General features: G+C 35.8%; 1 protein-coding gene and 1 non-coding gene across 2 annotated transcripts; one reads left to right on the forward strand and one right to left on the reverse strand.

Annotated features, from left to right (window-relative positions):
- Positions 1-8,741: 8,741 nt before the first annotated feature.
- LOC105032049 (calcium-dependent protein kinase 2) lies at positions 8,742-17,463 on the reverse strand. Its single transcript, XM_010906390.4, has 8 exons — positions 16,667-17,463; positions 10,955-11,098; positions 10,702-10,854; positions 10,196-10,311; positions 9,852-10,019; positions 9,575-9,702; positions 9,325-9,424; positions 8,742-9,122 (listed from the first exon to the last, which is right to left on the reverse strand). Exons 1-8 carry the CDS (start codon positions 17,310-17,312, stop codon positions 9,030-9,032), a joined length of 1,548 nt encoding a protein of 515 aa, XP_010904692.2. The 5' UTR covers positions 17,313-17,463; the 3' UTR covers positions 8,742-9,029.
- Positions 17,464-25,742: 8,279 nt separating this feature from the next.
- TRNAA-CGC (transfer RNA alanine (anticodon CGC)) lies at positions 25,743-25,815 on the forward strand. Its single transcript has one exon. It is a non-coding gene; the product is annotated as a tRNA-Ala (tRNA).
- The last annotated feature ends 256 nt before the right edge of the window (positions 25,816-26,071 follow it).

The following is a 26,071-nucleotide window of genomic DNA, read 5'->3' on the forward strand; positions in this document are numbered from 1 at the left end:
AAGAATTCCAACTTTCCACCAGCCTCGAATTCCGAATAATATTTTAATCTGGGGAAGCGGGTGACCTTTAGACTATTCCAATCTTCAGACGTCGTTTTCCCCTACTGATATTTTTTTTTTATTTTCCACCTCTTTTCTCTAATACTGTTTCCTTTTTTTTTATTTTTTTTTATTTTACTGGGGAGGGGGCTGTCAGAATCGTCTTTGGGAGCGAGCGGATTCAACGCCGACGGGGGTGAGATTAAAAGAAAAGGGTTATATTCACCACTGTATTTGCGGGTAATTGAGGTTCCGCCGCTACATCTCCCAGAGCGCGGGGTAAAAAGGTGAGTTGCAGTAGCCACTTGGTTTGTGGATAATTAAGGTTATGCCCCTACCGAACCGGCTTGTCCCGGTTCCACGGGGTCCGGTCAGATGTGGACTAAAGTTGATTGATTAGATCTTTCACGAGATCTGGAGCGTTGAAAGTGGAATGCTGACCGTGGACAGTTAATGATCCGTGTGGGGCCCAGGATGGTGTTGGAAGTTGTGTCGGGTTTGTGGGGTCCAGGGGGAAAATGGGCGATTGGGGACTGGGGATGGTTGGGGAGCTCCTTCTTGGGAGCAGTTAGTGTGGTTGTTCTCGTGGGTGGGGCCCGGGGGCTTAGCAGCCAATCTGACTTCATTTGGCGTGTGTTTTTTGACCATGAAATAGTCATGGAGAACAATCTTGGCATGTGTTATTAGAACATATGGGCTGCGTAGAGAGGGCTTAAAAATGGTGCTGCAACATTGAAACGTTCAGAGGAGTGCCAAGGAAGCGAGTTGCTGCAGCCAATCCCCCTTATACCTCTTTTTGTTGCTTACATTATATAATTTCCATGGATAAGTTGAGCATCCAATGGAGCCCTAAGCTTTACATAGTCTACTCCAAAACTTGCATGCTTGATAAATGTAACACCTAATTAGTTAGTGCCACTTGAGGCTCTTTAACATAAGTAAAATTAGCATATCTTCGATCGAATCCCCTCTCTTCTGCTTTTGTATAAGTATGAAACTTAGATACATGGAGACACATGGAAATGTACAAGTTGGATATCTAAACATTGCACGCATGGACACGTCAAGCAAGCACATTCAAACTATGACAAACATGCTAGATTACCATAAAAATGGAACTACAATATAGCCTTGCTTCATGGGCTACATGTTGATGGAAGGCAGCAACTAGCAAGCACTAAGTGGTGATAGGAAGCAACTGTTTTAGATCCTGACTGCTATTCTTGGGACTCATCTTTGGACACTCTTTGGATCAGTCGAAATATTGAGATGGACTCCAAATGGCGAACAGCATCGGACATCTTAATAATAAAACGAATGACTTCTTCGGACTTTATCCTCAGCCATATCTCGAAGACATCAATATGTTGCTACTAACCTTACCATCAACCAAATACTGATGATTACAATCAATGACTCATCAAGACCATCATAGAGAGCTAGAAGGGAATAATCTCATCAGCTCCCATCCAACCCCCTGACTCGGATGCCTGTCGACCTCAAGGTTGGGATCTTGCCGACCACACAAGATAACTTTCCGCATCCAACGTCGACGAGAACACATTTAAGTCAAGATCTCGATCGTGTACCAACATCGGGTTATCGATCTATTCAGCCATGTGAGTCACTATCAAAAATTTTTATTGAAATATGGCCACTATCCATGACTAACAACCTCCGATTTGTAGATTTAAATGGTCTAACAGATCATGATCTGATCTACCGATCTATATAATGGACTATATTTCTATCTCTATATAAAGATGTAAGAAGGAGATCTTCGAAATACACGCAATAGAACACAACATGAAGCTCATACTCTTTTTCTTTTCTACTGTTCTCAAGCTTCGACTGACTTAATTATCGAAGAATCCCCCATCAGAAAATCTTCGATGAGTGTAGACTTCTTTTGTAGATCTCTATCGGTATTTCGGTACTTAGATCGTCCTCCGTCTTCGGCCACATCAGCATCTTCAGAGCCAATAATAACTAATAATTCTCATGCAATCATACCATGTTTTGAATTACATTCTTTATTATAATATTAAGGGTCATAAATGTCTGCTCTCGAATTCTCTTGAATCCTAATAAATTGAAAATATATATAAACCTAACAACACTCAAAAATTATCCAACCCAATTGGTTCTTATTTTTGCCCTTTTCACAATCATCATTGAAAATGCTAACCATGGAAGGAAAAATGATAAAGAGACACATCAATTGAGTGAGACCCTTTAAATCATGCTAGATTTGTTTGCTCATAGAATAGTCTGATAGTGTTGCGCTGAATTCAAACTGCTGGGCCTTTATTAAAAAAATAGTTCAGAATCTCAAAAATATAGATACACTAAAGAATTCAATGTTTAGCTTTAATAGTAAAAAAAATGAATTGAAGGAAAAAAATGAAGCACATCATGCTCACCATAAATTGTGTTAGTATCTCACTACTAAGAAAATGGTGTCCTATATGTAATTGCTATAAAAATTTCTAGAGATTCAATTTTTTTTTATTTTTATATTTATAATTTTAATACTTGCTATTCCATTTACTTTATATGAGGTTTTCCATTCTCTAAGTAAATAAAAATTATATTGGTCCTTGTCAAGCTGACATATTCATGCAAGCTCTCAATCCAATAGTAAAAAAAAAAAAAAAAAACATACTTTCAATTTAAACAAATGATATCCACACTTGTATAATTTTTATAAACTATTTAATAAAAATTTTTTGTGCAATCTTTTCATAAATAAATTTTAATTAATTAATCCTCAAATCTTATGCAACTTCTAATACCAAATCATGCCAGCGTGATATTTTATCATTTGTTGGTCTACCTAAGAGATGGAGAGTATTTCCATCTAGCTATCGGACATATATTTCGTTATTAAAAAAAATAAATCTATAAATAATAAAACCAACCGCAAATCTATGCCAAATTTATTATCTCCTTGGCAACGATGCCATCCACGGTATTTTGCCACTTTTGCAATTGGAACTATAATTCTTATTTTTCCTCAAAAGGTAAATAGTAATTCTCACTGTTTGCAATGGGAGCTGTGACTAACGAATCTTGCGTATCAGGCCGGTGTGGTACATTATCCAGTTCATTTATTACGAATAATAATAACACTAGTAGCAAGGGCAAATAATCGATCCACAACCCCGTGATGAATCTACTCTACACGCACTCGAAAAAGGGACTAAAAAATGTACTTCTCTGACCTGGCGCCGATGCTTCTGAAAGGTCCCAGAACGTTCTCCATGGCTAATCACGTAATTTTGGATGCACACCGAGTCTAAAGTTACGGCATGGTAGAGCGTGCCGGTGGCACGTGCGCAGGATCTTCGCCTTTGTCAGGCGTTCACACCTGCAAGTGCCTCCATCTTTCCTTTCCCGTCCGCTTTTCAAAAATATCAAAGTATTATTTAATTATGGATTGATATTTTAATTTTGGAAATTATTACTTTAAGCCGGATGTGGTAAGTCTGTGTTGCCTTTTTATCCTAGCCGCCTGCAAAAGTAGATTACGGAGATCACCACGAAATCATTAATTAATTGACTATTAATGATAGAATGGTGAAAAGACGACTATGCCCTTAGCAGCCTGAAGTCAACTGGGGGGACGCAAAAACAAGAGTAAGACAGCTGTCCCCTACGAACCGGTGCGGTCCGACCGGGGGCCGAGTCTGAGCCGGTTCTGCAAGATACGGTTTTTAGTTTTTTTTTTTTTTTTAAGAAAATTACCGGGTTGCCACTAACCGGTGCCGACGACGTAGCTGAAGTTGCAGGTGGATGTTGTCTTTCTATTTAATTTAATTATTTTTTTAATCAAAGTCGAAACTATTTCTGTGGTTGGCGGTTGGGCTTTATAATTTCGTTTGCTTGTGCTCCCTTCGACCGCATAAGCAACTGTAATATTTACCGAAAACAGTGGAGAAGGGCATGCATTAACTACATGGACCACATCCATAGAAGCAAATTCATTGATGCCTTATCTGAGATTGTTATTGACATTAAAATTTTTAAAATTTTTTAAAAATATTATTTATTATTTGATAATTATATTAATAAAATTAGAACTATCAATTTGGATTGGATCCATAGGGTTGGCCAGTCCAGTCATGTAAATAGAGTGGGTTGGATTTATATTTTAGCAATCCGTTAAAAAATGGATCAAATGATTTGTCCCGTTTGGATCAATGGGTCAGAGCTTGCTGACTCACCTCTTTATATATATATATATATATATATATATATATATATATATATATATATATATTTCAAAAGAAGATCTTTATATTATTGAAAAGATAATTGATGAAAAAAAAAGAAGAAGATGAAGAATTGAATGATGAGGACCACAATAATGATATGGAGGATAATTTTTTGGGACTTTAATTTGCTTCTAAATTAGTTTGAAAATTGAAACTTAAAGTCTTTTAAGTTTGAATTGTATTAAGTATTTAGTTTCAGTTTGACAATTTCATTTTATGACTCTAAGAATTGAGATGTGAAATTTTGATAAGTTGATTTGAACTCAAATTGAATATGAAAATAAGTTTATATTACTGTTTATAAATTTATTTATTTTTTTTAAATGACGGATTGGCCCGTTTAACCCGCGGCCCATGGCGGATTGGGGTTTTTCTAACTCGTCAGTTAAACAGGCTAGCCCGCCCCAATCCATTTAGAGACGGGTCGAAATGGGTCGGAGCGGGCCCATCTTGACAGCTCTAGATAAAGTACTTTGGAACTTTAACATATGTTTGATAACTAAAATAAAAAAATATTTTTGGTATGATAAAATGATAATAAAAAATATTGCATAGAATTATATAGTAGAAAATAATATAATATAATATATTATAATATTATTATAATTTATAATGTAATATAATATATTAGTTATAATCTAACGTAATAATATAATATAATTATATTGTATTATTATTAAAATATTATTATGTTATATTGTATTATTATAATATAATAATATTGTAATAGATTATATTATATGTGTATAACATAAATATTATTACATTTTAAAATATTATTTTATTATATAATATTATTATCATACAATGTAATATAATATAATGGATTAATCTAATCTAATAATAAATTACAATATAACATATTATAATATATTATATTATTATAATATAATAATATTATATTATTAATAAATATTATTATATCAAATTATATTTTAATAATATAATAATGCTATACTAGATTACATTATATATTTATAGTATATTATAATATTAATTTATTATTATATTATATTATTTTTATAGTATAATAATATAATATGATATAATCATAAGATTTGTTAATGAATATTTTTGTCATTAAAAAATTTTATTTAAATCAAAATAGCTTCTCTACATTACATAGAAAGTATTTTTGCGAAAAGCTTCAAAATAGAGCTTTCTCCAAATAGATCTTTTCAGTTTTCGATAAAGTCAGAATAGTTTTTCGATTTTTTACCAAACATCACTGTATCATCTTAAAATACTTTCTTAAGATTAGAAAGTGCTTTTTGATATTTGAAAAACTTAATCAAACAGAACCTTACTGACTCAGCGATAATGATTGCATGGATAGCCTGACAAAAGTGTTAAGTGGATGACCATTCTATTGAAGATATGTAGAGGATAGCTAGCAGTTGTATCTTCCTTTCATTTATTATGAAATAAACAGAACTATAGATGTGGTTTTCTTCTTTCATCATATTTTAATTTTTAATTTTATTGGAGTTATCCAAACCAGAAATGTATGATTCTTCCATCTCTTTAAAAAAAAAAAAAAAAGAAAAAAGAGTTGAGAATATGGAGTGGAAAAAGATAGATATTAATCATATTGTTCAAAGCCTATATTTTACCCATTTTTTTTCCACGCGGTGGATAGCCGATGATGATTTTGTCCTTACTTTTGCTTTTTAGTTAATCGGGTTGGAATTGTTGTCCTAATTATCATTGAATTGAAGAGTGGATGGAGAGATAGGAGGAGTAAGTAAGATTTCATTTTCTAATATTTGCATGACATGGAAAAAGAGAAAATGTTGGGTTGGACTCTTTGCCAACCTAGAAAAAGGTGTTAAACTTTTCTTTTTCTTCCTTATTTTTTTGAATAATATAATTATTTTTTAATTATTATTTTATCAAATTTACCTTTAGAATTTGCATTTTTTAATGAAAACAGAACAACAAGTGCAAAGGAGTTGTAAAGTTACATCTTTATTTTTTTTTTCCTTAATCTACTAGATCAAAAGTTGATTTTTTCAGTCATATAGTTTACAAGAAATTACCATAGAACATAAACAATGCAAAATTAGTTGATTAATATTGTATGGATTGTCTTGTGATATCTTATATGCATGTTTGCTATACTTCCTCAAATACTGTTTTACCAATATTTTTTTACATGATCATATGTTTTTGATTTCTCAAGTTGGTGTGTGATACTGATATGGCACATCATACTTTTGCTTAAAGTCCTTATTTGGTGAGCTTGTCCTAACTTATAGTCACCATCATTCTCATTGATGCTGTTGGATCACATTGAGAAAGGCTGGAATTGCAATAATTGATCTGAAATAGTTGAAAATGATTTGTTACCTCTTATATCTGCTCCATGCTCATACTTTGTTCACTAAATCATAGCAAATTGTTGCAATCCCATCATAGGATGCTGCCGCTGCTTTTGACTTGCTTTTTTTCAAGGGAAAATATATGAGGTCAGATTTGGAGAGCTGAACTTGCAAAACCAGCATACGGAATTAATATTTAGAAAAATGGGAGGAACAAGAAAATAAATCAAGACATATTTTTTATTTTATTATTTAACAAAGATAACTAATTTAATTAGTAACATGACGTAAATTCAGTAGAAAAAACTAAATATAATAATCAAATTAAAAATTAAAAAATTAAAAAATAAAATATGAAAAAGAGTGAAACACAAATTGAAACATTAAAAATGGATAAAGTAAAAAAGAAAAATAACAACTAGTGCAAAAGGATGTAAATGTTAATTAAGCTATGGATACGAAACACGAAAGAAAAAAAAAAAAAAAGGTAAACAATGAATACAATTGTAAATGGTAAAATAGAAAATATAAAACATTCTTAACAAAAGAAGAAAATACAAATTAAATAAAATTAAATAGAATTAAAAAGCATAAGTACAATAATAATAATATATATTAAAAATATACAAATAAAAATAGATAAATGGAATAAATAAAATCAGTCAAAGCGACTTTGTTTTTTCCGCATGTAAATGAACGGAGCCGGATATTACATTACTTGAGCTCGGCTCAATGCATATCTAGACTACTCGAACTCAGCTCAAGCCAAACTTGTCCTTGGTTGTTCAAGCTTAGCTTATATAAGCTTTCGGCTTGTTTTCTAATTGAGGTGGTTTGGAGTGAGCTGAACTCAAGCTGCTCGTGAGCAGCTTAGATCATTTGCAATCCTAGTTTTCTCATGAAAAAAGTGACACACATAAAGAAGTGCTTGAGATTTATTCAGAAGACACTTTAGAGTGACTATGGGGGGTGTACTCATTAGAAGGGCGGGCGTGTAAGACAAAAAGGCGAGGTGCATGTTCATTATTCTACTCCAGAGGTGCCTTTGGAGAAAAGATGCATGGGCCCAAGTCTGAGGAGCTTGTCATGATACTAGTCATTAAAGTTGTCTTTCTTGAAGGTCCTCCTAGTGAGGAATTGCTGACAGAAGACTAATATAGGATGATCCTTATGCACATTCTCTATTTTGGAGTAGTCGTCCTTGGAAGAATAATCCACTGTACCACAGCCCAGTCCAAATTGATGGATTAAGCAGAGCTTGTTTGTGCTTGTTCTTGTTAGCAATGCTATTTATCTATTAGAGTGAACTGCTAAGCAGTGCTACGAGGACTGCAACAAAAGCCTAATCGGACAAGAGTCTCTAATGGCAATATCCTAGTGTGAAGTAGCTCTGAGGCAATACAGTCTGTTCAAGTTCACACTTTGTGTTTATATATAATGGCAAATGCATTTTCCAGTTTAAGTGATGAACAAGGTGCTTTTTACCATAAAATTGATCAGATACCCAAGCATAGTAGATGATGAAGTTAATATTTTGAGCTTAATGACCAAACAACTAGGACCATGGAGGCTTCCGACTACTATGAAAGAAACCAGTATGAGGTTAACCATCTCAAAGTGAATTGGCTGAAGGCTCTATACCTTTACCTTGGTAGTGTTAAAATATCACAAACTTTCACAGATTCAGGATGGATGTGTCCAGGGTTCCTCTCTTCGCAACATGTCTTAGGCCTATAGGCTGATAACCAGATTGCTGGATATAAGCCCAATGTCAAGCTATCTATTTCCATCTGCTACAATCCCACTCCCATCTATGTTAACCTTGTGCGCAACATAGGTGTTGAAATCGGCAAACTATATCTGGAGGATCAAACCATGATGTCCCCCAAAAGAATAGAATTTCCTTCAGATCCCCTAGGTGATATTATAGCCCTTTTATCCCCGTTAATATCATGAAATCTAATCACCAGAATAAACATATCTTGAAATCCATATTCCAAGATATTAGTGTTTATCCTTGAAAGTCTTGACAGTTCATACACCCATGTATTAATGACCAAGGGAATTTCAGCTTAGTGTGGTCTTTCGCATACTAGGCATCATCGACTAGAAAGATCACTTGCCTAATTCATTGCTGAGAAAAGATTAGAAAAGACCAACCTCCCCAGACCCCCCTGAAAGGTTGTTGATTACAATCCCAGCTTAAGGCCATCCCACAATCAACATTGTGTAGAGATATTTTCGAACAGGTTTCACTAGTAGCATGAATGAATTCCTTGAAATTAATTTCATGAGTAGTTGCTTCTCCTTTGAATGCACCCCATATGATCATCATGTCAATACACCAGAGTAGCTGATCTTCCACTACCTGCAGTCCTGAGTGCATGCCAGATTACACGAACACATCACGCCGCTTCTTTGGGTTTGGATCAGGATTCCCTTTCTTCATCATTGCCACAAACTCAGTGTAATTGATCCTTCCATCCTGCAAGAAAAACACATATGAGAACAGAAAGAGCTTCGGCATACATGTGCATTTGGTTGGTCCAAAATGCTCATCGATACAAGTCAAGGCTAACTGGGATTGTACACTGGTTTTGCATTGGCAAACTGTAATTCTGTCTTTAATTCATTCAATCTGTCCAGAGAAAAAAGGCCGAGCTTTTAGTCTTATATTTTTCACTTACATTGTCAGAGTCAGCCTCCGCAATGATGTCCTTGATTTCCTGACCATCGTACAGGCCTTTCTCCTTGAGGGCTTGCTCGAGCTCTTCTTTGGTAATGAACCTGAGTTACAACAAGGAAGAAACTTAGGTATTGCCTGTCCAATCTGGTACACCATACATTCTTTCCATAAACACCAGGTTTCATTGATCTAATTTGCAAGAGGATCATGATCAAATTTCGGTAAACTTATCCTAGCTTGGTTGCACATACCCACTGCCATCCTTGTCAAAGTATTGGAATGCTGTGTAGAGATGCTCTTCTCTATCCATTCTGTTCATGTGCACCGTTGCTGTGATGAACTCTTCATAGTCTATCGTTCCATTGCCATCTGCGTCAGCCTGCACCAAACGGTTTCAGGAAAGAATAAGAGAATGAATCTAAATGCAAGTCGATCCTGATTTCGATAATTTTAAATGAAAAAGTCAATCTTTGCATGTAATAAGAGATCTTTAAAATATGTAGTTTCCTTTGTTTCTGAAGAACTTACAGCTTGCAAGAGCTGTTTAAGTTCAACCTCAGAAAGTTTTGTTCCTTGTTTGCAGAGTCCTTGTTTCAGTTCTTCTAGTGTTATAGTCCCACTATTATCGGTATCCATGTTCTTGAACATCTGCTTCAACCCTTGAATCTCTTCCTCTGATAGACATCCTGCTATAACCTGCAAAATTTGGAAGCGGAGGCACAAACTCAGATGCAAGCCGCAAGAGGTCTATTTTTGCTTCTTATTTAGCAACTAATTTGTTACAGTTTGTAATATATATTGAGCAAATGATCAGTTTCTAATTACTAGCAGCTTAATAGCCTCATAGAGTAGTGGCAGAAAGAAAAGTTTACCCTCAGTGCTGCTTTCTTAAACTGGTTCATTGCTCTGAAATGTTTCAGCCTATTGAGAACAGCATTGTCAAGAGGCGTATCAGGTGCTCCTCCATCTTCTTTGATCCATGGGTGATCTGTTATACCAAACCGATTCCATTTTGGTATGTATTAGGAGAGAATAAATAATACCCATATGATAAATATAACTGACTCATTTAGTGAAATATGGGCTTCTACCATGATGATTTAGAATTTATTATTATTTTTTTTAAAAAGCACGGTTCCTACTTCATAATTGACCTGCCACTCTTCGTGACAAAAACTAATGAACCCAACAATCCTTAGTTTGTAGTTTGTTTTGTTTCTATCTTGTTTCACTTTAAATTTGATGCTACTAGGCCGGGGTACTTCAGTCCACCGGTTAGCACCTCCCTCAACCCTTGCTCTGTGAGAGATTATGGTATTAGAAGTTTTTGTTTGCACTCTCCACCCAACAAAAAAAGAAGAAACTGAATCTTGCTTACTGAGGACTTGGAATGCTGTAAGCCTCTGCTTGGGGTCTGAAGTGAGCATCTTTCTCACAAGATCCTTGGCACCAGATGAAATGTTTGGCCAAGGATCACTTGTAAAATCAATGTGGCCTCGCAGGATAGCATTGAATATTCCATTCTCGGACTCTGTTGGACAAATTCGAACATTCTAATTAGTCCTTCCATCTAAAACAGCATGAGATCTTTAAGCAGCATGAGTGACAAAATAGAGAAAAGAGCAACCTACCAGCCCAAAAAGGTGGAACTCCACACAGGAAAATATAGAGCATAACACCAATGCTCCATATATCTGCTTCTGGCCCATATTTTCGCTTTAGGACTTCAGGTGCTATGTAGTATGCGCTGCCAACTATGTCCTTAAACACCTCTCCTGTTTAGGATGAGCAATCCTGTTGTTAGCTCAGATGCAAGTGATATAAAACATCCAGTGGCACAGGGCACACCTCGATTTCATGCTAAAAGCGTTAGTGACATTGGGATCTACTGAAGTGAAATGTCAAGGAAACACATATAGCTCAAAGCAAAAAAACAAGATTCTATCAATCCTCTATAGATCAAGAAGCAGAATTAACTAGAAAAAAAGAATTCAAATATTTGGTGGTTGTATGTTGGAAAACACTAGATGTCATTATTAAATAATTTGCAAAGAGATGACTATCAATCAACAAAAGATGGATAATATTAAATATGTTATGTATGTTGACCAGTGTGATTGTGATTAAGATAAAGACCTAAGGGTTCTCACTTGGAAAGGTGCCTTTTGGGAAAAAGGTACCTATTGGGAAAAGATACCTTCTGGTAAAGGTACATCATGAAAGAGTGTGATAAGTAACCATTCGAAAGAGTTGTGAATAAATGGGTATAATTTAAAGGTTATGATGGTTTAGAGAGACATGATGACATGGTGTCTCAGTGTCTATAAATAGGATATGGAGGCATCACTTCAGGTACAACAATTTCAATTATCCTTTCTCTTCCTTTTCTCTCTACAAACATCCTATTCTTCCCTAAAGTTTGATCCATGTGAGATCACCAGTCTAACGACAAGTGGTCTTTAATCTAAGGCATAAGATTCAACTTGGGCAACGATGGTATCAAAGCCCGATTTGGGATCAACTACAAGGACAACGAACAACTATTTTTTTTGAAGGCAGTTCGGTTCTCCTATCCTACATTTACTGGTCAATTATTCTACTATTCTTTATATGTGCATAATGGCCACCAAGAATACTTCTGTTAATGCTTCAAAAATAGAAAAGTTGAATGTCATAAATTTCCATATATGAAAAAGGCATGTCTCCTATTTACTAGTTCATGATAGAACTTTTTATGTGGTGCAAAGTAATGTGCCTTTAGGGGATGGGAAGAAGATAATCAAGTTGCAATGGCTGTTTTACTTAGTCATATGCAAGACAAGCTTATCCCATTATTTGAAGATTGTAAAAGTGCTGCAGAAATTTTTGAAAGATTAGAACAAAAGTGTGGAGGAAAATCCAGTACTTATGTTCAACTTTTACTTGAAAGGTTTAATACTTTGACTATGTCCGAAGATTCTAGTGTGGTTAATCATGTAAATCATATGACACTCATAGCAAAGGATTTAGCAACAGCTGAGCATCCTATCCCAGATAGGATGCAAGTCTCTACAATCCTCAATAGTCTTCCACCATCATAGGATTCCGTGGTCACTTCACTGAATTGTGGGAACAACAAGTCTAGATTCCTTGCCATCAACCTAGGCTCTTGAGGAAGAAAGGAAAAAGCATTGAAAGTGCTCTAACCTTATGATGGCAGAAGATAATGAAAATCCAGCCAAGAAATGGAAGTCATCATCAAAAGACTATAAGAAGAAGCAAAAGCAAAAATATAAGAGTGGAGAATGCTTCAAATGTGGACAAAAAGGGCACTACAAAGCACAATGCCTTAAGAGGCAGAAGCATGAAGAAAATCAAAGTACAAAAGAATTGGTTCTCACTGTTTTAGAAGCTATGATTGTGGAACCTACACCAAATAATTGGTGGATTGACTCCGATGCAACAAGGCATGTTTGTAAGGCAAGAGAAAATTTTATTGCAGTCAAAGAAAAGACTATTGAAGACCATAGGCTATATATGGGAAATAATACATATTGTGATGTTCTGGGTATGGGTGATTGTAAGGTGAATTATGATGATGGCAGTTTTACTTTATCTAATATATTGTATGCCCCAACCATTAGAAGAAATTTAACTTCTGTATCTATGCTTGATGGGAAGGGCTATGAGATTAGATTTAAGAATAACTAAATAACTATTGGAAAGGAGAATCGGGTTCTCATAAAAGGATGGATGGTAGATGGAATGTACTAGTTATCTAGTAATAATAATATTAATATTTCTTCTTATATTTTTGTGTCTAATGCTACTAGCTCTTTTATATGGCATTTAAGACTTGGGTATATAAATAGACATAAAATGCAAAAATTGAGCAAAAATGGATTATTACCTGATTTAAAAGAAATTAGTTTGGGTGTTTGTGGACCATGTGCTTAGGGAAAAATATCTAAGAAGCCATTCAATAAAAAATAGCAAACACAAGAACTTTTAGAGATAGTTCGTTCAGATTCATGTGGACCAATGAGAGTCAACGCACACAAGAGAATGGAATATTATATTACATTTATTGATGATTATTCAAGGTTTGGTTATGTGTATTTAATTTCACATAAGTCTCAAGCACTTGAAAAATTTAAAGAGTTTAAGAAGTTGGTTGAGACACAATTAGAAAGGCTGATTAAAGCTTTGTATGCTGATAGAGGTGGTGAATGTGGTTTGGAAGAATTCACCATATTTTGTAAGAAAAATGGAAGAAGACATTTGAATACTATGTTTTATACACCACAACAAAATGGAATAGCTGAAAGAAGAAATATAACACTCGTGGATATGGTTAGATTAATGAAGGCCTATGCAGATTTTCCTTTGAATTTTTGCGGAGAAGCAATCGAAGCTGCCATGTATATTTTAAATAGGATCGATACAAAGGTCAAACAATCGACACCATATAAGTATTGGACAGGAACAAAAACAAATCTATCACATTTAAAGGTATGGGGTTGTGAAGCTCTTGTGTTAATCCCAAAACCACTAAGAGATATATGGAGACCTAAAACATATGAGCGCACTTTTGAGGGGTATCTAGATAATAGATCTGGGTATAGATTTTACACAAAGAAAAATGTTTTATTGATACCAGGGATGCTATGTTTTTGGAAGACGTGCAATAAGTGACAAATGTGGAAGATGTGAAATTGTTGGAAGAAGATAAAGAAGTTGATACATCTTAGCCAAATAGTATATAAAAAATGGCTAGAGATGATTCTCACAAGAATCTTTCGATATTATAGTCAAATTCTCCTTTTGACTTTGAAGCACAAAATCCCCAAGAAAATGCTTTATTTAATAGGAGAAAAAGAATGAAGATGCCATCTTCACTATTTAAAAATTATTATGCTTTTGAAGCATTTTGTGGGATAACTAATAATGAACCAAAAAATTATAAGGAAGCAATGGCATCAAATGAATCCAAGTTTTGGTATAAAGCAATGATGGAAGAATTGGATTTAATTAACAAAATTAATGTTTGGGAATTAGTACAATTGCCCAAAGGTAAAGTTGCCATTGGATGTAAATGGGTTTATAAAAAGAAACTCCGATCTGATGGAACCCTTGACAAGTATAAAGCAAGGTTAGTTGCAAAAAGGTATACACAAAAACTCGAAATAGACTATGAAGGTATACATTCCCCTGTTGCTAAGTATGTATCTATTCGGATTATAATGGCCATTGTTGCAAAACTCGATCTTAAGTCACATCAATTAGATGTAAAAACTACTTTTCTCAATGGCAAATTGAAAGAAGATATTTATATGCAACGAACTGATGGTTTTGAAGTCAAGAGAATGGAAGACAAAGTGTATAAATTGCACAAATCTTTGTATGGATTGAAATTGTCTTCTAGATAATGGTACTTGACATTCCATAATGCCATTCTCGATATTGGATATCGTGTCAACCCCTTAGATAATTGTGTTTATGTATGGAAATGTCAAGAGTGTTTTGTAAAATTGTCTGTTTATGTATATGACATATTACTTGCAGGCAATGATATAAAGACGATTGCCAAAACCAAATCATGCCTCAAAGAACATTTGACATGAAGGATATGGGAGAAGCATCTTATGTATTAGGAATACGAATAACCAGGAATCATGAAACCAAAACTTTGTGTTTAGATCAAAGTATCTCAATGAGATACTGAGAAGGTTTCATATGAGTGATTGCAAGGCAATATCAACACTAGTATGCAAAAGAGAATATTTAAGTAAATTCCAAGCAATATGATATTAAGGTAAATAAGATGGATGATATTCCTTATGTTCAAGCAATAGGATGCTTAATGTATGCCATGACAAGTACTAGACCTGATATATGTCATGCTGTAGGATTTGTAAGTCGATATCAAGTCCATCCTGAAAAAGAACATTGACAATTTGCGAAAAGAATTTTCAGATATTTGCAAGGAACTAAACATATGAAATTATATTTTGGTTTGGGAAATTTGAAATCGATAGGTTATTCAAATGCTGATTTTGCTGGTGACCATGATGATAGGAAATTAATGAGCGGCCATGTGTTTTTGTTTGGAGGAGGAGCCACTTCATGGCCAAGCAAAAAGCAAGGTTGTATAGCCAGAGATATGATAGAAGCAGAATATATTGCGTGCAGTATTACAACCACTCAAGCCATATGGATAAACGGTTTTATAGAAAACCTAGATATTGGCTTGGAAAACGGGCCCGTAGCAGTATTTTGCGATAATAAGGCTGCAATAGCATTGATAAAAATTGGTGCCATAAGTTCAAAAGGTAAACACATTGATGTTAACTACCATTATGCACGTAATGTGGTAGAAAAGGGAGCAATCAAAGTTGACTTTGTACCTACTGAGGATATGCTAGCAGATCCTATGACAAAAGGATTGTCACATGAAAAATTCAAATAGCATTAAATGCTAGCATGGTTGGTTGAGCCCTCACTTATATTAAAGAAGGAAATGTTAAATTATGTGAGAGAGTCACACTAGTATGCTTAAGTAATTTGAAGGTGTTGACAAATAAAAAATGCGACTGCGTATTTATTAAAAAGTAGAATTATCAAATTACAATCAAGTAGGAGATGTTGACCGGTGTGATTGTGATTAAGATAAAGACCTAAGGGTTCTCACTTGGAAAGGTGCCTTTTGGAAAAAAGATACCTATTGGGAAGATGTACCTTCTCATAAACGTACATTATGAAAGGGTGATAAGTAACCATTCAAAAGAGTTGTGAATGAATGGGTGTAAATAAAAGGTTGTGATGGTTTAGAAAGACATGATGAAAGGGTGTCTTAGTGTCTATAAATAGGACATGGAGATATCACTTTAGGTACAATAATTTCAATTATTCTTTCTCTTCCTTTTCTCTCTACAAACACCCTATTCTTCCCTAAAGTTTGATCCAAGTAAGATCACCAGTCTAACGACAATGGTCTTTAATCTAAGGCATAAGATTCAACTTGGGCAACAATGTATTGGTTTTGATACATAGATTTTTCCTAGAAAAAAGATATAACCATATACATAGAAAGTATAGAAACTAAGCTACTTGAGATCAGAGAGTCAGAAAAACATCAAGAAGCTAGTGATGATGTGGGAACCATGATATTATATGAATGCTATATCACACAGAGATTCATCAAACATTTCCTTTCTTCTTTATCTATGTATCAAAATCCATTCTTCCATGACACAAATGGGACGTGAAACGGTGAAAGAAATCAGGAGAAAGGGAAAAAAAAAACTCAATCAATCCAATCCAAAATAAGGTAAATATGAAGATATAATTGCTGCCCCACAAACCTTCCTTGAAGAACACGGAGAGCCCGAAATCCGTAGCCTTGAGCGGCGCGTTCTCATCTTTGCTCAACAAGAGGAAGTTCTCCGGCTTGAGGTCCCGGTGAATCACTCCCATCGAATGGCATGTGTGCACGATCTGAACGATGGTCCTCAGGAGGGAAGCGGCTGCCCTCTCGGTGTAATGCCCCTTGGCGATGATCCTGTCGAAAAGCTCCCCTCCGGCGCAGAGCTCCATGACCAGATGGACGGAATGCTTGTCCTCGAAGGCGCCCTTGAGCTCCACGATGTTGGGCTGCCCGGAGAGATGGTACATGATCTGGACCTCCCTCCGAACGTCCTCGATATCCTCCTTGTTGACGAGCTTCCGCTTGGCGATCGTCTTGCAAGCGAATTGCTCGCCGGTGAGCTTGTGGGTGCAGAGGTGCGTCACGCCGAACTGGCCCCGGCCGAGCTCCTTCCCCATGGTGTAGGCGGACTTGACGTCCTCCATCGGGCGGCCGAGCACGGGGCCGATGGGGGCCGGCTTGGGGGAAGGTGGGGAGGGCTTCGGAGGAGGAGGGGAGGGTTGGGGGGTGGGGTTAGGGGGGTCGGTGGCGGGGTTGTCGGCGGCGGGCTGGGGGGATTTGTCGTTGGAGAAGCAGTTGCCCATGGTGGGATGGGGGGAGGGGGTGGCAGGGGAAGGGTGGAGGCATGGGTTAAGAGGGGATAATAGGAGGGAAGGAAAGGGGAGAGAGAGGGTGGGGAGGAGTACAGGTAGGATGGGGGAGGGAGGGATGGATTTGGGTGGTGTGAGAGATTTCAGGAGGGAAGTGTGAGCTGTATTTTTGGGTGAGTGTGGGGAGGGGGGGAGGGAAGAAGGGTGGGGAGAGATTGGCGGGAAGGGACGGTTTTTTCCCCAGTTGGGGGAGATTTGATCAATGTCGCAAAAGTAGAGAGGTACATGGAGTAATCGGCAAATGGACTTGGTCACACACTCGCTGAGTCTGGTGCGTTGCTGCTAGCCAACCTTGGCAGCGCGTTCTTGGGAGGGTTGGGGGCATCTTTCGCACCAAGAAGTATAAACCTTCCTCCATATAAATCCATCGTTGGATTATTCACTTGTCATTTTGAGATTTATACAAACGGATGAATGAGTTTGAAATACTTTAAAATTTATACGGTAATGATCCAATACTAGGTTCGTGCGAAAAAAAGATGAATTCTTTTTTTTTTTTCTATCGATCTTTTATTGGGATGGTTAGGGCTAAATATTTTGTTTGAGATAAATATATGGAGTTATTGATAGATGGATTTAGTCACGACGAATCAATGATTTGGTGCTTTGTTATCAGTCAGTTGCTTATTGAGATTTCAAGGGTTTTTTAGATCCAAATTTTGTTTATGAGAGGAGGATGTGAATTGATTTAGCAGGTAAAATCACTGGGACTGGGTACTAATGATTTGGGTTTGAATTTGTGTTCCTCGTCAATTATGATCTCTATGAATTTTTGTAAATCTTAACTATCATTTTATCAAAAACAAAAAAAAAAAAAGAAAGTTGCAGGAACCCACTAATTTTGGACTTAGCAAACATGTGAATGATATTATGGTAGGATAGCAAACAATAAAAGAAAGTAACATATTACGAGAACACTAGTAATTTATACTGTTTGACAAATTACTTATGTTCATGAAGGTGTAACATCTGATCAAAAAAGAAGAATAGATTAGTTAACAAAAAAAAAATAGAGATACTCATCTTCTTCAGATTGCTGGATGGGGAACATAAGAGATCAGGAAGGAGAACTGTAGCTCTCAAAAACCCCGATCCAGGCTGGACATATCCCTCTCTTCCTCAAAGCGGCTAGGATTTCAGAAGATTCAAAGGGTCAGCTAGGGTTCCGGAGAGAAAGAGAAAAGGAAACAGGAGAAGCAACAGAATCCAGAGGGTTCCAAACCCTTATATTCTATTGATCCGGTCAGCAAATCCAACAATCCGCTCCGACAAGCCTAAAAAATATCTTCACATATTTCATTTCACATTTCATTTCAGGAACATTTGCATTTCATTTCACATTTGTATTTCATTCTGGCAAAATGCCATCTCCATTTAATTAGAGTTGCATTTCATTTCGGGAGCATTACATTTTCATTTCCTGTAACTGCATATAAATACCAATTGTAACAAAGATTTGAATCAAGCAATGAAAGTATTCAGAATTCCCTCCAAAAGTTCTCCTTTTTCTCCGATCTGATCTACCTCTCCGATCTGATCTATCCTTCTCCTATAAACTCCATTCTTCTCTCAATTCTACTCACAGATCTACACAAAAATCTCACAGAATTTCTCTCTGGAAGTTTAAAATATTACAAAAATTTAATATCAGAGCACAGATCTGAACCTTGGACCTGTGGCAAGAAAGCCTGAAAACAGCAGTTGAAGCTTACCTGATGCTGTAATCGGCAATCAGTGAGTCTGCCAAGTCGGAGATCGACAGCAGAACTCTCAATTCAATCAAGTAAGAAACATAACATTTGGTAACATTCTCAAAATTGATTTGAATCTATTTTCAATATAGATTGTGGTGAATGTATCAGGGTCTTTAAGGGGTGATTATTATTCCAATAAGTTAGGAACATCAATCTGGCCTCATGAAATCATCATTGACCATCTTGAATTAAATTGCTGTAGCCAGGAGTTATAAAATTTTTACTCTCTATCAAACAGTTTCAAAACAATTTTAAAAAAAATCTTCTGGAGTGTAGTAAAAATGGCAGAAGGAACCAGATTAAAAGAGATCTAAGAAAACATACGAGCACTGGAAGAAAGAATGCAAACATTTCCTACAGACTGCCACAACCATATTGAAAACAGATTACAACAAGTATCTGAGGAATACATTACAAAGTTGGGTGTGTTTGCAAGACAGTTAGATGAAATACAGATTGAGGAAAGACAGAGATATGAAGCTTTACAAATTGAAGCTGCAAGGAGGCATGAAATTATGATGCAGGAACAAAATTGCAGGCATAAGTAGTTGCTGAAGCTAATTTTACTGCAGCCATCAGTATCTCAGCCCACTCCTTCATTCACTACAAATAATAATCCATCAGCCATAAGAAATGAAAGAACAAACAACTCTGAGTCACCTGGCTGCAGCTCAACAACAGTAGCAGCTGAAGCTAGAGATAAAGGAATACTATCCATATCATATTAACAATTGGATAGGATGGGTGATATTCAAAATAGGACTCCATTTCACTTACCTTATCCGAAATTGGAGTTCCCTGCTTTCAATGGTGAAGAACCCAAAAAATGGAGCAGTAAAAGTGAACAATATTTTAAAATATATCATATTCCAATAATTCAATGGGTAGAGATAGCTACAATGCATTTCATGAGAAAGGCACACAGATGGAAGGAATGATACTTAATTGATAAACCAAATTTGAGTTGAAAAGAATTGGTAGAAGCAGTGAATAGAAGATTTAATAGTGAAAATATGAAACAGTTGATCAGAGAATTTAATAAATTGGTGCAGATAAGTACTGTAGAGAAGTATCAAGAAAAATTTGAAGATATGAGAGTTAGGATGATACAATATAATCCAGTATTAACTGAAAGATATTTTGTAGAAAGCTATATCAGTGGGTTGAAGGAAGAATTGATATCCTATATTGATTTATCTCATCCTACAACTTTAGAAGAAGTGTATGAACAAGCTAAATTACATAAACAGACTTTGTTAATGGTGTGGAAAAGGAGCAAAATGATTTGCAAAATATCCACAACTAAGTCAGCAGATTATTTTCATCCTAAACTAGCAGTATAGAAGGAAAGCACAAAATCTCAAACCATCAGAAATCAAAGTTATTACAGAAGGATAATAAACAACAGTGGGAACAAAAAAGAACGGCTGGTCTGTTCTTCAAATGTGGAGAAAAATACCATCCAGGGCATCAATGTTCACTGAAGATGAATCAATTTGTTAATGCAACAATAGAAACTGATAAAGTATTTGATGAATAGTTATTGCACGAAGAGGAGGAAGAAGAAATAGAGGAAGAGGCCATGACAGAAGAGGAAAAAGATAAAGAAATAGAAACAACTGTATATGCCTTAATGGGACAAAATTAAAATGAAACTATTAAGATTCAAGGAGAAGCCAATAACAAAACTCTAGTCATTCTAATTGATACTGAAAGTACTCACAGCTTTATTGATTATCAAGTGGCTAAAGAAGTAAAAGCTATAAGTATTGCAGCAAACCCATTGGTGGTAACAGTGGCAAATGGACACAAAGTGTTGAGTAAGCTCAAATGTGTTAATTTTAAATGGACTATGCAAGGAGAGCAATATCAGACAGATTTAAGGGTGATTAGACTAGATGGATCTAGTGTAATTCTGAAAATTGATTGGTTAAGAACCTATAGTAAAGTAACTTTTGATTATTTGGATAATGCTGTCACTTTTATTAAGAAAGAGAAACAGCTGACATTGAGAGGTATTACAGAAGGATCTAAATTAAAGACTACTAAGGTCAAACTTTAAATGATTACTGCTATACAGTGGTACAGATCTAGACTTAAAGGTGATTGTTGTGCAGTAGGACAATTGAAGAATTTTGATGGAAAAAAGACAGAAGCAGAGATACCTGATTCAGTTAAGGAAGTATTAGAACAGTACACAGATGTATTCCAAGAACCTAAAGGGTTGCCTCCCAGTAGACCACAAGATCACAGAATATCTTTATTACCAGGAATCAATCCTGTTAATATCAGACCATACAGATATACTTATGAACAGAAGAATGAGATTGAAAGACAAATACAGGAAATACTTAAAACTACTATGATTCAGCCTAGTACCAGTCCATATGCATTACATGTACTATTGGTAAAAAAAAAGATAACAGCTGGAGATTTTGTGTGGATTATAGGTAGCTCAATAAGGCAACAGTGAAAGATAAATATCCTATACCTTTAATTGATGATCTTTTGGATGAACTTGAGAGATCCCAATATTTCTCTAAAATAGACTTGAGATCGGGATATCATCAAATCAAAATAAAACCAGAAGATGTATACAAGACAGCATTTAGAACTCACATGGGACATTATGAATTCTTAGTGATGCCCTTCAGATTAACTAATGCACTAGCCACATTTCAAGCTACCATGAATGAGGTGTTCTCTCCTTATCTTAGAAAGTTCATGTTAGTATTTTTTTATGATATTCTAGTATACAGTAAAATCTTGGAGGAGCATGTGAAATATCTCATTGAAGTATTGACTATATTAAGAAAGAATCAGTTGTATGCAAAAAAGTCCAAATGCTTTTTTGGGCAGCAACAAGTGGAATATCTGGGGCATATAATTTTCAAAGAAAGTGTGGCAACTGACCCTGAGAAGGTAATAGCCATGAAAAGGTGGCCTAAACCATCTACATTGAAGGATTTAAGAGAATTTTTGGGGCTCACAGGGTACTATAGAAGGTTTATAAAAGAATATAGATCCATTAGTAAACCTTTAACAGAGCTACTTATAAAAAATAATTTTCACTGGGATGAAACCACACAAAAAGCATTTGAGAAGTTAAAAGAGATAATGTCCATAGCACCAGTTCTAGCTATGCCAAATTATTCTTTACCTTTCACTCTGGAAGTAGATGCCAGTGGATATAGAATTGGAGTAGTCCTTACACAATAAGGAAGACCTATAGCTTACCTCAGTAAAAGACTAAGTGAAAGGAATGGAGTACTTTCTATCTATGAAAAAGAATTCCTAGCTATTTTGATGGCTATAGAAAAATGGAAGTACTACATTAGTTCTCGACCTTTCATCATTAAAACAGATCACTAAAGTTTAAAATACTTATTAGAACAGAAAGTAACTACTGCAGCACAGCAAAAATGTATGATGAAGCTTATGGGGTTGGATTATGTGATACATTATAAGAAAGGAAAAGAAAATCAGACTGCAGATGCTCTATCGAGGTGGAGATTTGAGGAAGAAAAGATACAGGCTATTACAGCAGTGGTACCTACATGGAGCTTAGAAATAGCTAACAGTTATGAAGGGGATCAACAGACTCAGCAAATTATAGCAGAAGTACTCATAGAACCAGAATCAGAGGCTGAATACACTTATAAACAAGGAGTGCTTAAGTACAAAGGAAGAATTTACATTGGGAAAATATGAGAGTTGAGACAGAAACTCCTAGATCTGATACATTCTTCAGTATTAGGGGGGCACTCAGGAATGAACCATACTTATAAAAGAATCAAATAATTATTTTATTGGCCAGGAATGAAACAGTAAGTGGAGAAACTAGTAAAAGAATATGAAATTTGTATTAAAAATAAAATAGATGGAACTCCATATGCAGGGCTACTACAACCTCTGCAAATTTCCATCCAAGTCTGGCAAAAAATCAGTATGGATTTCATCGAGTCATTACCAAAATCAGAAGGTAAAGATACTATATTAGTAGTGGTGGATCGGTTTACTAAATATTTACATTTTATTCTTTTAACTCATCCCTATTCAGCATAGAATGTAGCAAAATCATTCTTAGACACCGTATACAAGTTACATGGAATGCCACAAAGTATTATATCAGACAGAGATAAAATCTTCACCAGTCAGGTATGACAAGACTTATTCAGATTAATGGGGGTCAAATTATATCTGAGCACTGCCTATCATCCACAGACTGATGGATAAATAGAAAGAGTAAATCGATGCTTGGAAACATATTTAAGATGCATATGCTTTCACAGTCCGTACAGATGGCTTAAATGGTTATCCCTGACTGAGTGGTGGTATAATACCAACTATCACTCCGTCCTAGGGATGACACCTTATCAAGCCTTGTATGGACATCCACCCTCGATGTATCCCATAGTTAACATGGACATGCAACAGCAAAGTACAGTAGCAGATTGAAACAAAGAAAGAACTAAGATGCTACAGATCTTAAGAGATAGACTCAAAGAAGTACAGAACCGCATGAAACAAAATGCAGATAAGAGAAGAATAGATAAAGAATATCAAGTAGGAGAAATGGTATACCTCAAACTCCAACCCTACCGGTAGACTACAGTAGCCATGCGCAAAATCTGAAGCTTATCTCACAGTATTTTAGACCTTTCAAAATATTAAAAAAAATTGGTCCTGTGGCTTATGAGCTTAATTTGCCTGGAGGATCTAAAATACACCCCGTATTCCATGTTTCATTACTCAAACAGGGGATTTAGAAATTCGAGCAAATATCACCAACAGTATCCCTCACAGGAGAAGAAGGACAACTATTAGCCCAACCAAAAAAGATTCTAGACAGAAAAATGGTCTGCAGGGGAAACAGAGCAGTTACCCAAGTGCTGATCAAGTGGAGCAACCTCGACGAAGAAGAAGCTGCATGGGAAGACCACCGGTCTCTCAAGAACCAGTTTCCTCAATTCAATCCTTGAGGATAAGGATCCTCTGAAGAAGAGGGGAATGTAACATCTGATCAAAAAAGAAGAAAAGGTTAGTTAAAAAAAATAAAAAAAAATAAAATAGAGATACTCATCTTCTTCAGACTACTGGAAGGGGAGCATAAGAGACTAGGAAGGAGAACTCTAGCTCTCAAAAACCCCGATCTAGGCCGAACACATCCCTTTCTTCCTCAAGGCGGCTAGGGTTTCAGAAGATTCAAAAGGTCGGCTAGGGTTCCGAAGAGAAAGAGAAAGAAAACAGGAGAAGCGACAGGATCCAAAGGGTTCCAAACCCTTATATTCTGTCAGATTCGGGTTATGGATCCGGTCAGCAAACCCAACAACCCGCTCTGACAAGCCTAAAAAATATCCCATCATATTTCATTTCACATTTCATTTTAGGAACATTTGCATTTCATTTCATATTTGTATTTCATTCCGGCAAAATACCATCTCCATTTAATTAGAGTTGTATTTTATTTCGGGAGCATTATATTTTTATTTCCTGTAACTGCATATAAATACCAACTGTAACAGCGATTTGAATCAAACAATGAAAGTATTCAGAATTCCCTCCAAAAGTTCTCCTTCTTTTCCGACCTGATCTATCATTCTCCTGTAAACTTCTTTCTTCTCTCAATTCTACTCACAGATCTACACAAAAATCTCACTGAATTCCTCTCTGGAAGTTTGGGATATTACAGAAGGCAAGAAAAATCACTTTAAAATGAAAGAAAGGAAGGAGATTTAACATGATTATCTTAATATGTATCCCAGAATATCATCATGTCTCTCTGTAGTTTTGAATATTCCAAGATCATTTGCAAGATTATCAACTATGTATGTTGGCCAAAAGAGTTATGCCTACGGTGAGCTTTGTCAACAGCAGGATATGATGCTTTTGTTTCCGTCTGGGCTTGGCAACTTCTTTATGGATTCTAGTTTGTAGAAAGGCACCACATCCTACAATGGATGTGACTTTGGAATCCATTTAGCATTACTCTGGAAGGAAGGAATAAGGTGCTTGTGAGATAAGTCTCCTACAATCAAAATTTTTATTGGAAGGGTGGAGAAAATTAATCCGAGTGTTGCTCATCCTGGCAGGTTAGATACTTTCACAGGAGTAGTTTCTCATAGTTTTCTAAATCTGTTTAGGCACCATATATTATTGTAGTTATACATCAGTCATTGCTGAGATTCTTGCCCCTTTTAATCCAAAACTATGTCTATTAGTCTGTTGGATTGATTGAAAAAAGGGTTGAATTGAAAGCAAACCATTAAACTCAAGGTCTCCACATAGGGTTATCAATGTACTTCAGTTAAAAAAAATCCAGGTTCTAAGAGCCACTCTAAGTTAAAAGCTTGAAGTCCAGATGAGTTTATCTAGGCTCCAGATTTAAAATTTAGGTGAAAAATGGTTCGCATCCAATCAGAGCTCGATTAGGATTATAACCAAACCCAAAGTTTATTTCGGTGTGAGTATGATATTGGATTTGAGGTTTTTTGCTACGATTTGTGATTCTCTGATTTACCTGAATTTATCTCCATGCGAGAGCAGCGGTGATAAGATGCCAAAAAAAATGTTTTTTGACAAAAAGGAAACTAGTCGCCAGGTGACCACTGGGGGTGTAGCTCATATGGTAGAGCGCTCGCTTCGCATGCGAGAGGCACGGGGTTCGATTCCCCGCACCTCCATGGATCCAAAAGCTTGTGAGGTGGTGATTTTTTGGGAATAAGATTTAATAAGAAAAAAATCGCCATCCCAGATTTTTCTTTTTTTTGTTTGAAATAGACCGGGACAAAAGAAATTAGGTAGGATAACTTCTTACTATTGCATGAAATAGAACATTTTGATCAAATGGCAGAATAGTCCCATCTGACCAGAACTTATCCAGGATAACTTCTTACCATTGCATGAAATAGAACATTTTGACCAAATAGTCCCATCTGA

The sequence above is a fragment of the Elaeis guineensis genome, chromosome 10 (genome assembly GCF_000442705.2).
Source record: "Elaeis guineensis isolate ETL-2024a chromosome 10, EG11, whole genome shotgun sequence".
Lineage (NCBI taxonomy): Eukaryota > Viridiplantae > Streptophyta > Magnoliopsida > Arecales > Arecaceae > Elaeis > Elaeis guineensis.